The sequence below is a fragment of the Sminthopsis crassicaudata genome, chromosome 1 (genome assembly GCF_048593235.1).
Source record: "Sminthopsis crassicaudata isolate SCR6 chromosome 1, ASM4859323v1, whole genome shotgun sequence".
Lineage (NCBI taxonomy): Eukaryota > Metazoa > Chordata > Mammalia > Dasyuromorphia > Dasyuridae > Sminthopsis > Sminthopsis crassicaudata.
Genome location: NC_133617.1, coordinates 745,763,238 through 745,777,917, shown reverse-complemented (window position 1 = coordinate 745,777,917; position 14,680 = coordinate 745,763,238). Strand labels below are relative to the sequence as shown.

The following is a 14,680-nucleotide window of genomic DNA, read 5'->3' as shown; positions in this document are numbered from 1 at the left end:
GTCATCAAAGAGAGCTAATGTAATCACATTAAAGGAAGTATGCCTTCCAAGAATGAGGAGAGGAGAGTGAGATGCTCGGCCCCGGGGGGCTGCTCAGCAGCACTGTGCTCCGTCCCCAGCTCCATATTTTAGGAAGAACATTAAAAGGCTGCAAAATGTCTAGAGGGGGCATTTAGAATCATAAAAAGCTTTGAATTCATCTCCTGTGATGGTGAGTTGGAAAAAAAAGATCCTGGAGAATAAAACATTGAGAGACAGCATCATAACTGTCTAGGCTCACTTGAAAAGCTGTAATGAAGAGGAGAAATGAGGACATTATCCAGTTTGGTGCCATAGGACAAGATCTAGGATCTATTAGAAGCAGGAATAGGGAGTTGAGAGGTCAATTTAGGCCTGATTTTAGGAAAGAGAGGAGGAAATAAGTGTTTATTAAGCACGTACTTAACTTTGTGTCAGTCACTATGCTAAGTGTTTTACACACGTTATCCCATCTGATCTTCTCAACAACTGATCCTTTGGGAGGCAGATGCTGTTGTTATCCCCATTTTAGAGATGAAGAAACTGAGTCAGAATAAGTGGCTGGACCTGGATCACATGGATAGTGAGTTTCTGAGGTCATATTTGAACTCAGGTTTTCCTGAGTCCTGGCTGGACTCTTTCCTGACCCTGTGTGCTGTTCACAATACTACAATAACCGACAAAATGAGTCCAAAAGTGCATGGGCTGCTTGGACTCTCTGGGTGCAGCCTCTTGGCCGACAAGATCCTGCCGATCTATGGAGTTCTTCGCGCGGGGGCATCTCGGACAAATACGGGCTGTGTGAGACCGGCAGACACTCCCCCTCTCAATAAGCATAGTCTCGTTCACTGAAACGAAGGCCCAAGCCCATGAGCTCCAAATCCAGACCTTCAGGTCTCCTTTAAAACATTCTGTAATTTCACCGATGTAAAATTTTACATTTTACATTTTACAATATTTTACATTGACCCCAAGCTCCCTCAGGCAGGCTGCAATGAGGGGCCATTCCATGCACTTGGTAGCAGTCTGGTCTCGAGGGCTCCTCAATCCCGATGGAGCTGAACTGCATGTGCTCTGAAGCAACTGTTCCCCACTCCTCCCAAGCGCCATGTCATCATCTCTTCGTGACATTTCCTATTCAAATCCGATCCCGCTACGGCACTTCATCAGTCCAGAGCCCAGAATGAGACATGGAAAATGGAATCAAATCAGGTCCAGCGTGGGGAAGTCTAGTTCCTCACCACAGATCAGTAGAGAGAAAAAACAAGTCTCTCCAACTCACAGTCTTAACTGAGGGGCAGTGGAAAGGGTCCTGAGCTAGGACTTAGATGACCTGAGTTCAAATTTCAGCTCAGTCGCTTTCTATTTAAAGGAAATACTTGGAAAAGTGGATAAGAGCCCCTTCTGTAAACTGAGGAGTTCAGAGTGATAAGTGAAAAGTGATAGAATCAGAGTCTGATTCTGAACCAAGGTATGGATTCAAATCCTGATTGTATAACCTACTACCTAGCTCACTGCAGGCAAATCACTCTTAGCCCCATTAATAAAAGATTCGGGCTTGAATTAGATCATATCGCTGGTCCTTTCTGGCTTTTGATCCACAATCCTTTGGTTCCATTACCCAGCAAATTTTACCAGTTGGGATTATAGTATAGTATCTTCTTTCTTTTTTTAATAATTAATTTAATAATTTCTTTTTTTTCTTTTCTTCTTTTAATTTTTAATATTCTCAAATTTATATATATATATATATATTTTGCTGAGGCAATTGGAGTTAAATGACTTGCCCAGGGTCACACAGCTAGGAAGTGTTAAGTGTCTGAGGCCAAATTTGAACTCGGGTCCTCCTGAATTCAGGGCTGGTGCTCTATCCACTGCTCCACCTAGCTGCCCCGGATTATAGTATTTTCAAATGTGTTCCACCTAGATAATCCAGGAACATAGCTCCTCCCCAACAAAGCCCTGTAGTCTAGGCTCCCATTAGCTGCTGCTAATGAAGAGTTTTGGGAGCGTCCCAGCTAGAGCCGCTGTCCAAAAATAGAACTGACCCATTGCTACTCATGAAGCTCTTAAGGACACAGATTCCTCCAAAGGTGGAGCTGACAGATATGAGGTGTCAAGCTAGCCTTGCCAAGTTAAGTACAACTATTAAAGCCCTGTACCCCATTTTCCTGGCACTAAAAGGAAGCACCCAGGCCAGAGTGTAAAAGGCAGAAGTATGGAGTCATTCTGCCCCTCTGACATCGACATGGGTTTATCATTATTATTATTATTATTCCACACCTGCACACCTTAAACCTGAAGGCTATTCCAAACCCAACTTTCCCCAAGATAACCAATTCCATTGTTCCACCATATATTATTTGGACATGGTACCCAACCAACACAAACTGTCGGAGAGCCCTACATAAAAGATAGGGCTTCGTTCATCCAGTATTCAGATTGCCCCTGGTCCAAGTGTTGTGATTTTCTTCAGGACAGAAAAATCATTAAGTTCATCTGCCTCGTTTTACCAAAAAGGAAGGTAAAGAAGTCCAAAAAAATTAAGCAATTTCTTCAAATAAATGAAAAATCCTAGAGATGGAATCTGAACCAGGTTCTCTGGCCCCTAAGTCAAGGCTTTTCCTTTGTGCTACCCTGTCTAATTGCCCATCACGGCCTTGGCATTTACAATTCCCAATGCTCTTGGGAAGTCACTGGAGGGAGTGACTCTGGAACATTTTCCAGATGAAGAAACTGTAATTAAGTGGCTTGTCCAAAATTACATCTTAATTAATACGTCGCCATACTAGGTATGCTGGGAGTGTTGAGCTCCTGAGTCAAGGACCAGAGAGAAAGAAGAAAAGAGGAAGGAGAAGGAGGAGGAGGAAGAGGAGGAAGAGGAGGAAGAGGAGGTGGACAAAGAGGAGATGGACGAGGAGAATGAGAATCATCCACATGGGATCCAGGCTCAGAGGTGGAAAGATTGGAGAGTTAATGTAGCAAGGACACCAGACATGGGCCCTGACCTTGTTCTCATTCTAATTTCGCCCTTCCAGAAGATCTAAATTAGTGATGGATTATGACCTTTCACCTCACTTCCACCTCATGCACAGATCATTGCAGCCTTCCCTCAAAGCTTATAAAGTAAGAACAAAACAAAGCAAAACACCTAGGACTTCAATTGACTTTTGAAAAACACTGCATCGTTTATAATGGGAAACAGAGTTTTCTGTTATACTTACAAGTTTTGGAGGGTTTTTATTTTTCCATTTCCATTTCTAATTTGAAATTGAAATAAAAAATAAGCTATTAACACTGCTTTCTTATTTTAAAAACAACAAAGACTTGTAAAGTCTTTAAAGAAAAATTGGATTCAGAAAATATGAAACTTCAATCATTTGTAATGAGCAAAACCATGACAATGCTGAAATCAAAGGATTGTGGGAAAAGCTGACCGACATTACATGAAGTAATGCATCTCACTAATGAAATAGACCTTTTTGAAATAATGCAAGAATAAAAGTCTCACAGATGAACTCAAACAATACAACAAAAAGATCCAGAGAAGAGGGAAAAAGAAAAGTCTGATATATAAAACATGATTTCATTTGGCTACATAAAAAAACCTTAGTATAAAAAGTCAAAATATATCAATGTCAATTTATATGCCCTGATGGATGGCTGACATGCACAGAAAAATTCCATAGAATCATTATTTAAGTGGAGTGCTATAGAAGAAAGAGGCCTGGGGAAGGGAATGAAAGGACCAGGATTGGATTTCCACCCCTGCCCTTCTGAGCCGTGACTCTGGGAATCTCTTTGTGACTCTGGGAATCTCTTTGTGACCCTGGACCAACTTTTGGCAACTGTAAAATGGACAGGCCATTAAAGGTTCAGTCCATAAACTCCTTTTAAAACAAATTTTGATTCCTGTATTTCACTATGACCACTTTTCTTTGTCATACTTTGGATTTTACTTCATGAATTTAAAGACACGATGCTGAGCTGGGATCTATAAGCCGAGTCCTCACTCTGTGCCCAGAGGTAGTCCAGGACACACGAAAAAGGTCAAGAACAACCCTGGTTCTGGACAATCTCTCAGGATCCCAAAGGCTCCCACTGGATGATCACGTTTACATTTGCTATGTAAATCACCAACACAGAAGACCTTTCATAGGTTATAAATAAGCATTCCCTTCTGGTCCCGTAGTTGGCTACCAAACGCTTACATTACCTAGTAATCATTTGCAAACCATTTCCCTTGGCACAATTTGTACAAACTTTGTCTCAAGACAATCTCAATAGACAAAGGAGGCTGGGGAGGAAAGATCCACAGGTCCAAGAAAAGCTGTGTGGTGGGGCAGCTGGGAGACCGACACTGAGGCACCCGGTGTAGGGGCAACTCCAATACGGCATCCCCCATCTGAGCCGTGCTCTCCATGGGCAGAGAATGTGTCCAGAGCAGGGAGAGGAAGGGAAGGCTGGGCGGGTGCCTGAGAAGATCCAGCTTGTGGGCTTTATCCCCTGAACCAATAGCAAAGATCATAGCGAGCATTTCTATGAAAAAATGCTTTACAAATGTTTTATCTGTCATAACAATCCTGGGAGGTAGCCCCAATTATTTTGTCTGTATTCCAGATGAGGAAATTAAGATGGACACAGGTTAAGTGGTTTGGCAGGGTCATATAGGTTTGAGCCTGGATTTGAATTCAGGTTTCCCTGAGACTCACTAATAGCATGACATCCGCTACCTTGGGGATTGAGGGGTCTTCTGGGTAGGTACCTAATGGGCAATTACTGGGACCTCGAACTCTTTAAACAGGAATCTATAGGTAAGAGACATAAGAACCATTCTCTGCGCTGTGGACCCTCTGGTTCACCAGTAACCCCCAGGAGTGAGTATTTTTTTAAATTCAAGTTTGATTATGTTCAGACATCCATCATGTCCTTCTGGAAATTAAGGAAAGGAAAAATTCAAAGGCTTGATTCTGATCCACGGCTAAAACTCTGCTCTCCCCATCCCACTCCCCCAACAAGAGGATTTTAAACATGGAGGGAATAGAAGCATGGGGACTTGGCAACAAAGGACATCCGGCTCAAGTTTGGAGAAATGAGCACACACGTTGAGATACAGTTAAGGCAGACCATAAAACAACTGGGTGGCTCTCCCATAAGAACAAATAACTCAGGGAATTTTAACTCCGAGTTGATTGGATTAGATCATATCGATGTAAGATACCCAAATCTCTTTTCCATCTTTTGGACGTTATTTTTGTCAAAGCCCAACTTTGTGTGGGGATTTATTTTGCAGCTACAAGTGTTACCCCCAGGTTCTGCAATGGTGAAGTCATAAATTCACTGTGGTTTGATTGCTGGGTAATAAAAATACAAGTTCAGTGGAAAACAAAATGATGAAAACAATTGAGTAAGACTATCGACGAATAAAAAACCAAAGGTGAACATGCACATTTCCCATTCTAAAATTTCAGGAAAAAAATTCAATTTCTCCATCTGTTTGGTGATTTCCCCAATGCAGACTCTCCACTGGTTGCTTAATACTACTCAGGGTCACTCCCCTGGTGGCTCTCAATCCAAGGAAAATTCCACAAGGGACTCACCTTTTTCTGCAGTACATTGATTTTCCTTTCCTTCACTTCCAGCATGTCCTTCATATCTCGGATCTCTCCAGCCAAGGTCCCTTTCTCTTCCGTGAGGTCCTGTAGCTGTTTGGTCTTTTTGTTGAGAAAAGATTCTTTCTCCTCCAATCGTAACCTCAAGGCATCGACCTAGAAACAGAGGATTGAAAGGGAAGTAATGGAGATTTTAATAAAAATAACCTTGAGGTTATCCCAATTTATCAATTATGATGAATTTGGTGGTATGGATAATTTGAGATTAGCAGATCTCAATCAGTTGTTTATAGAAAGAAATTAAATGAGCCAAACTTTGATAAGATGAAGAGATAATAATAATTTTATAACTATGTGCTAAATACTTTACAAATATTATCTCCTTTGATTCTCATAACAAACCTGCTTAGTAAATGTTATTTTCTCCCAATTTACATATGAGGAAACTGAGGCAGTTCAACACACTGCCTGTTGAACCACATAGCTGAGAGAATAAATACCAGCTCATCCCTAGTATGGACACTCAGGTCAATCACACCATCATCAGGACATCCCTTGCTCAGGAACAGCTAAACCCAACTTCTTGTCATGTTCACTTGTATTAAAATAAAAGTATTTGTTCTTATTCTATCCTACTCAAAAACACTTATGAATATGAAGTACAGTGGGGGGAGAATTAAAGTCCTATGTAATGAAACAATAGTCAACTCAGATTGATGGACCGTTTAAAAGTCATGTTATTCTTAGCATCTTTCCCCCTCTCGGTTTACCTTCCTGTCATCATCTCTGCCAAAGGAGCATGCTAAAGTGATTTTAATGCTGTTTCTTCTTGTTCTTCTGGTTGCTGTTTGTCCTTCTTTCTCAAAAAGAACCTTCTTACGTGTCTCTCTTCCCATGGCCTCTCTGGCCCAGCCTTCCTAACTTAACTGCCCCCCTCTCCATCCTGCATCTTTTGTCTTTGTCCTGGGATGCTCTTGCTCCTCCCTTCCACTTCCTGGAATCCACGACTTTCTTCAAAACTCAGCTCCAAGGCTGCCTTCTACAGGAAAATTTTTCTGATCTTCCCAACTCTGAGTGCCCTCCCACCCAAAACCTCCTTCTCTATTCACTCCTTAGATATTCTGTAAATACAAATAGACACACAATTTGTGTTATATTCATAAATATATGTAAATACAAAGGTGTGTATTGTTTATAAATATACAAATGATACCCAGGTAGAACATGTACATTGTTCTCTCATTAGTAAGTTCTCAAGGGCAATGGCTACTTCACTTTTGGTTCCATATGCCCAGTGCTTAGCATAGTGCCTGGCAAACAGTAGATCAATGCTTATGGGAGTGGTACTGTGCCATCCAGCCATCCTTAGAATAGAATGCTATGAATGAATACATGTTTTGCTCAATAAGAACTGAAGTAAGATGCAGAGTTTAAAAGTAGGATTATAAACTCAGAGCTTCCTGGACATCAGACATTATCTAGTCCCATCCCACTTCTTTTGAAAAGCAAATGAAAAATAAATAAATAAATAAACAAACAAACAAATGAATGAATGAATGAATGAATGAATGGATAGATAGATAGATAAACAAACAAACAAACAAATAAATAAATAAATTATTGAATGAATGAATAAACAGACAAACAAACAAATAAGTAAATAAATAAGGTCAATGAGAGCTCTAAGTGGAAAGAATGGGCTTGTTTTCACTCAGCCTAAAGCCATGACTGGCCTTCCAGTCCCATTCACATCTAAGGTTGGGGATGTCATTTCTCTGATCACAAAGAACAAAGAGACAGAACGAGATGGACCACAGAGAAATAGATATCGACAGAGACATTGAAACAGACAATAGAAAATGAAAGTGAGCATCTTATGGGAGAGACAAAGTCAGAGACAGACATTATTGATCTAGGCATGTATAGACGTAGAGATATATATTTAGAAAACATATATGGGAATTCTAGACAGATTTGCTTATAGAGAAATAATATCCCCTTGGCAAGAATAAATCTCAGTAGCAAAGTTGAGGCAAGTAACATTTAGGTAGACCAGTTAAAGAGACAAAGAATATTATTAAAGCACTGACTAAGAAAAAACATCAAGAGTTGCAATCACAGCCGAAAGTGGGCAGAAATCGACTTTTCATCTATTGTGATGATGTGACTCCAGAAAGACCCACCATCATGCATAATTAATCATCATAATTGTTTATTTAATTATGTTTATTAGTCTTGAATTAATATCAATTTTTTAAATATTTATTTTAAATGTACCTGTATTAAATTTGTTTAGTGCATAATAATATAATTATTATTGTGACATTTAAATATTGATTATTTTAATAGTAAATGTAAATATGTGTAAATAAAACATGTAAACTAACATTTACATAAGACGAAATGATTTACAACTGTTATTTCATTCAACATACACAACAACCCTACAGGCAGGTGTTATGCTACAGAAGTCCCTCCACATGCCCACACCCAGGTCTGACCATACTTAAATCCTGAAACAGAACAAAGCATCACTATATCTTGGGAGCTGCCCGGGGTATGCTACGCACTGGGGGAAGGTTAAAATAACAGATCGGAGGCGAGGATTCTGGCCTCAAGGAGCCCCCCCTGGGGCGGGAGACCACGTCCAGAGCGCAGAGCAGGAGACAGAGCTGTGGATGGCATGGGGTGTGAGTGAGAGGGAACTCCCAGACCACTCACAGACTGAGTGAGGCTTCCCCTAGGTGGATTCACAGAAGGACTTCAATAATAAATAATTGCAGGAGATGAGAAAATGTGATTTGTATCACTGAGGAAAGGTCCCTTATCATAGCAACCTGGAGAAAGTACTAGAGTACTAGACAAGTACTAGAAAGTAGTAGATAAGGGATCAGAAAGAACTGGATTCAAATCCAGCCTCAAAGATTTATTAATTATGTGAGCTTCGATAAGTCACTCAGCCTTTCTAAGCCCCAATCATTTTCACAGCTGAAAAACAGGAAGGAAATAGCACCTACCTACAGGTTTGTTGAGAGATAATAGTTAGCATTTATATCATTTACATGCTATCCTATATGATCTACCCAATATCATTGTCCCCATTTTATAGGATAAGAAAATGATGCTGAGAGAAGGTAAAGTCCACGAGGCGAGATTCACACTCGATTCTTCTTGACTCAAACTATAACACTCCATTACACCACTGTACCACTCAGCTGAAAGTGCTGTCTATATGGATGCCAGCCGCTGCCGTCACTGATGAAATCATGGCTCAACCAAAGTATTTCGTGTTAGCCAAGTTCTTGGTTGACATTTATCCCACTTGACCTTGGTACCATCCCGTGAAGAAAAGGAGTTTGAGCATTCCTCTCCCCATTTCCCAGCTCAAAGAGACCCCTCCCATTCTCAAGTCCATGTTCCCCTTATCATGGAGCTTAGCACTATCCCTGGCACATACAGTAAGTGTTTAATAAATGCACATGGTAAGAACTTAATAAGTTCCTCCTTTCCTCTCTCCCAGGCCATGGCAGCGATCTCCCCATGTGTGTCATAAAGGCTGAGCGGCAGAGATGGCCGAGGTCCACGGCCCATTCGCTGCACCCAAATTCAAAATGGCAGGCGTGATGGGCCAGCCCAGCCCAAGGTGCCCCCAATGGGAAGCCGAGCCAGGTGAGTTCTCACGTCGGGAGAGCGTGTTTTCCACGTACAGGAAAGCATGCTCTCGGCTTCAAAGGAAACTGAACAAGGGCCCATCAATCATGTCCTCTCCGTATTTGGAGTCTCCTTCAACCTCCTGAAATCACTAACCAAATCTGGAGTTTTTAAATCAAGACACAACTGGGGCCCTGAACCACATCCAGCTTTTGACTGATGCTAGCCTGGTTTGCAGTAAGCAAGGATGACATCATTTCTGCAGTCAAATTTGAACTTCCAGATGGTGTGAAACCGCAGGCAGACAAATGGTCCTTCTGGTTTGGGGGAGCTGAAAAAGCCGGGGACGAAAAGATGGGCAGAGCCATTGCGGGAGTGAGCCCCGGGGGGTTGATCCACCCAGGACAAGTTCTACCACCAATTACTTTAGATCAGCTCCGAGCTAATAAAAATTTCTGTCACTAACCTTCTCCGTTTTCTAGAGAGTACGTTAAAAAATAATCAGAAAGAGAGAAAAGTCTGGGTTCTATTTCAGCATCAGGTAGATGGATAAAAGTTTAAAAATATGTATTTTGGTCTCTGAGCTCTTTTCTCTTTGACTTTTCACTCAACACCACATAATTTTAAGCGTCCTTGACTCTTGCTCAAACTTTGGCAGCCCGTTGACTAATAAAACTTGGCAAACTCAGGAGTACCATCATCCCTTGGAATAACAAAAGAAGTCAGCCCTCTCCCCATCGCACGAAGACACGCAACCGCGTTTTCCATTCTCCTATCTCGTTTTTCTCTTCTCGTGCAGGTCTTTTACAAAGGCTTGAACATGCAGTACACTACCTGACAGCAGAGAACACGTTGCTCACATGGTGCTTTGAAAAGAAAGGGAGAGATCCGTGAAGTTGGCCCAAATTGCCAAAGCTGCAACGATGCGCCATTAATCTTCATGTCAGCACCCGGGACTCCGGTCCAGTTCCAATGGTGAGCGGTATTTTCTGAGGTTCTTTGCTAACACCGTGTGACCTTTAGCAGGATGCCTCGGGGGGCGTAGATGATGCTTCGAAAATTCGTTTCTAGGGCTCAACTCAAACTCAAAATGATGCTCCAGAAAGAGTGGAAAAGGCCTGACTGTCTGGGCCCAGAGCATGGAGCAATCTCATTGAGAGGAAGCGTGGCACAGTGGGCACAGCACTGTTGTTAAGGTCAGAAGGAGCTTGAACAATTACTCCCTACATAGCTCTAAGGTCACTTGATCTCCCTGGACCTGCCTCAGTTTCCTTCTCTTTAAAATGAGAGAGCACTGGACTTGACCCCAAAGGTCCCCCCAGGTCAGTGATCACAGGATCCTGTAAGACAGTATGACCTCTCACATCCAGATCATTCAGTGTCATGACCCTTTTGTTTTTAACAGACAAAATTCTGCCAGTTTTAGTCACTCCCAGATTTTTGGAATGAAGAAACCATCAAGTCCCAGAGAAGAAATTTGGGGAAATGGCTAAAATATCCCCAGTTGGGTCTTCTTCACTCAATAGCCCACTTTCTGTTTTCTTTGGAAAGTGGAGTGAAATAAATGAAAGTATTTAATTACTTTGAAATTGGAAGGAAATAACAATTCTTTGGATATATACAGAATGTTCAACGGGTAAGAAAGGATCATCTAGAGCGACATCAAATGGCAGATCCTGTGACTTTGGGCAAAAAAGTCCGGACCCTTAGCCTTGACTTGAATCTGCACATTCTAGTCCTAGAGGAGCTGGGCCTGCTGGGAGAGGGGAGCAAGAGACTGATTAAGGAACCCCAAGTCTGAGCTCACTGAGTTACCTAAATGATGCTAGAAAGTCGCCTTGGGCTATCTCAGAGCCCGGCCCTTTAGCCAAGGCTGTCTGAGAGGGCTAGCCTCCATATTTCTGCTTATTTCAGGGCTGGAGCCTCTGTATTGTTTGTGCTCCTGAAGTCACAGGTCTGAAGGGTGACACTGCCTAACAGGCAGGGAGAGTGGGGCACAATGGGGAGAGCACGGTTCTGGTGACTCCCAGCCTTGGTCTTCTCTTCTCTAAGATGGGGATAAAAATGACTGCATCATCTGGGAGGAAAGGTGAAATAGCAGAAAGAGAAAAAGATTGCAATCACAGGTCCTGAGTTCAAATCTTGGTTGTACTTTCCCACCTATGGAATTCTGAGTAAATCATTTAACATTCCAGGCCTAGAAAGCCATTGAGTTCTAGATCTAGTTCTAGATCTATAATCCAATTGTCTTACCAATTCAATGGAGTTGCTCTGGGGATCAAATTAAATGGCAGGTGCTTTTTAAAATGCAAAACGGAGGGCAAGTGTTATTAACATGCTTTATTACTGTTATTGTTATTATTTGATCTGCCTCCGTTTAACTTTCTTCTGATAGAATCCTGAGGCCGTACGTTGTGGCGGGCAGGGGCTGGCCGTGAAGACAGGAAGACCTGGCTGTGAGACCCTTTTCTGACACACTGCAGAAACAAATTGTTTTCCCATCTGCCTTTGGGGAAATCTCCAACCTTGGGATTCCCTGTAAGAATGAAATCGCAAATCTGGATAATCAATCAATCAATATTTAACAAGTACCTACTATGCGCTAAGCACTGAAGATACAAAAGGAATCAAAAGGCAGTCCCTGAAATCAAGGAGTTTATAATCTTATGGACAATAAAGGGGGAAAAAACAGGATCAAAGGCTGAGAGTTGGGAAGAAGCTTGGAAATCATTCAGATGGGTAAAGTGAGGCACAGAGAGGTGTCCAGTGAGTTGACAGTGGCCCAAGGATTTTGCTCTCCTGCCTCTCTCCCTGAGCAGAGCTCGGCCCCCACAGACGGGGTAGACGGGAAGTGTCGCCGGCCGCCAGGACTCCAGCCCGGACGAGCCACAGGAGGGCCGCTTGGCTTTGGGAGCTCTGGCCCGTGCCGGGCTGCTGTTCTTGATGGAAAAGCACTCAACATTCTCAAGACTCATTTAAGAGCCATTCCACATAAAATCTGCCACTGATGAGGGCTTCAAGCTGAAAAACAGTCACCTCAGTTATCCCACCAAGAAAATGAATCCAGAAGCTACAAAGGGAAGGGCGGCCTCCGCCGACTTGGTGAGGTGCCGTCTTCCCTCTTCACATTTTCAATTAACTCTCTGTGGAGAGGCTCATCTCGCCGTCTTTTGCTCGGCAAACAGGAAGCATCGCCTGCTCCCCTCAGCCCAAAGGCCACCTCCTACAGGAAGCAATCCTTCCCCCCTCCCTAGTGTTCATATCAGGCTCCGCATCCAGTCACCACAAGCACAAGCTTCCAGAGCATCCTCCTCTGCAGCTGGAAGGACCTTAGGGGCTGTCTGGCCTAACGTTCTCGTTTCGGAGAGGAAAAGCCCAGGGTCTAGAGAGATCAAGGTCCGACACCCAACGAGCAGCAGAACGGGACACTGGGAGGACACTTGTTGCACTGCCCCAGGCAGATGTGAGCTCCTAAGGACCAGAAGTCCCCCCTTCGCCTTCATTTCTCTCTGGAGAGGAAAGCGCGACAGCTGGCAAAGGACACTCACTGTGTAAAGGATGGCCGGATCATACAGTCTTGTGTCAACTCTAATCCTACTTCTAGAGTTCTCTAAAGACCAGGAAGCTTGCTGGCCATCAGCAGGGATGGAGGGGGACGAGTAAGAGAACCATTAGCCACCCTCATCATTTGCAGATCACTCTTTTCCTGCTTCCCTCAAACTTGCTCAATGAATGAAGTCGTGGGGAAGAAGCTAAGGGGAGAAATTCAAAATACATTCTCAATAATGGGGAGGGGGAGTCATGATATGCCTGATTTACTCAGTGCTGGGAACTTCTATTGTGGAAATTCCCTCCACCCACAGGTTACAGGCAGAATCACACTCACAGGACCTCAGAAATGGAACTTATCAGGGGTCAGCTTTTGTTGTTCGGCCTTTTCAGTTGTGTCTAACTCTTCATGACCCCAAATGGGGTTTTTCTTGGAAAGATATTAGTGTTGATCATTTCCTTTTCCTGCTCATTTTACAGAAGAGGAAACTGAGGCAAGCAGGGTTAAGTGACTTGTCCAGGATCATACAGCTAGGAAGTATCTGAAAAGCTCAGGGATGCTCCACTCCTACCTATGAGTGAAAGAAGCCATTCCACAACACACCCAACAAGAGACCATCCAGCCTCTGGCTGCAGATAATAGCCTACCTATTACGTGATACCTGTAGGACTCTGAGGAAGTTACTTTCCCCGAGTCCTGGACCTTAGTTAAGTCCACGATTAAAGAGTCAGACAAGATGGCCTCTGCAGTCCCTCCCAGCTCTATACGAGGGGGCCTCTGCTCTCCCGGTGCAGCTCATTCCCCTTCTGGAATCCATCTATGGTTTAGCAGATAAATCCTAGGGAGCCACCTAGGCTCAGCGAGTCTCCTTGCCTCGTCCGTGGTCACAGAGCTAATAAGTATCAGATGGAACCCTGGCTCCCAGGTTGGGCTGACTCCTTGCCCGGCCCTCTATCCACTCTTCAACACGGGCTCCATTTCTTTATTATGGAACACCTCATAACAGAGAGCATGCCATTTTCCTGCGTCCAAAATCTGCCCTCAATATAAGATAAAGGAACTCGGCTGAATAATGGCTCTCTAAGAGGGAGCGCGGTATACCAGCTAGCGAACAGCCTTGACAGCACAAAGACCTTGCTTTGCACACATGCATATTGGCTTATGATCCTAAGCCACCTCGGTTCCCTAGACAACTCTCGATAATTAGAAATAATAAATAATAAAAGAAAGAAAAGAAAAGAAAGGATAAAGAAAGCACTGATATGTGACTGATGTAGAATTGCCCTCCCTGCAGCAAGGAAATCACAAATCCAGAGGTAAAAATGTCACCTCCCCAGAGTCACACGGGATGGGAAGGCCCAGATGGACTGCAATTTGTGGCACACGGGTCCAGTCACAGACCCACTGAAATCTGGGTGCATCCCCACGCTGACACCGAACCGTAAAGTGCCGGGTAGATGTTCACTCGTCAGGCCTTTCTGGGGCCGCCCGATGCACCCCTGGATCTCTAAATCCGCCGGCCGAGCTTTTCCGGGTGTGAAGGGACCGCCGTCCCGGCTGCTCCTCCCGGAACAAGGCCTTCTCTCCGAGAAGAGCCCAGGAGGGCGAGACCTGTTTTACATCTTCCATCCTGAAGAATTCAGATCATATGTGGGGCGCGGAGGCAGCCAACTTTCGAAAGCCTGTTTTCATACTCACATTTTTGGCTACTTCCAGCACTAAAATTAGGTGGTTTTAAGTGACTAGTCCAAAGTTCAGAATTTAATGTTTAGTTCAGTTCCAGCAAATTTCTGAAAGCACGTGGGAATTGTAACTCATGTGTTAATACTTAGAGTTTTTGTTAATAAAA

The 14,680-nt window shown here is 43.3% G+C and overlaps 1 protein-coding gene across 20 annotated transcripts in view; it reads right to left on the bottom strand.

Annotated features, from left to right (window-relative positions):
• ERC2 (ELKS/RAB6-interacting/CAST family member 2) overlaps positions 1-14,680 on the bottom strand; it is a 993,908-nt gene that overhangs the window by 635,277 nt on the left and 343,951 nt on the right. For all 20 annotated transcript variants that reach the window (XR_012485046.1, XM_074284429.1, XM_074284434.1 and 17 more), the window contains one exon: positions 5,619-5,786. Coding sequence is in view for 19 of the 20 variants with exons in the window: in XM_074284429.1 (XP_074140530.1) it covers positions 5,619-5,786 (168 nt within the window). In the remaining variant the exon portion in view is untranslated. The remainder of the gene's footprint in view (positions 1-5,618; positions 5,787-14,680) is intronic.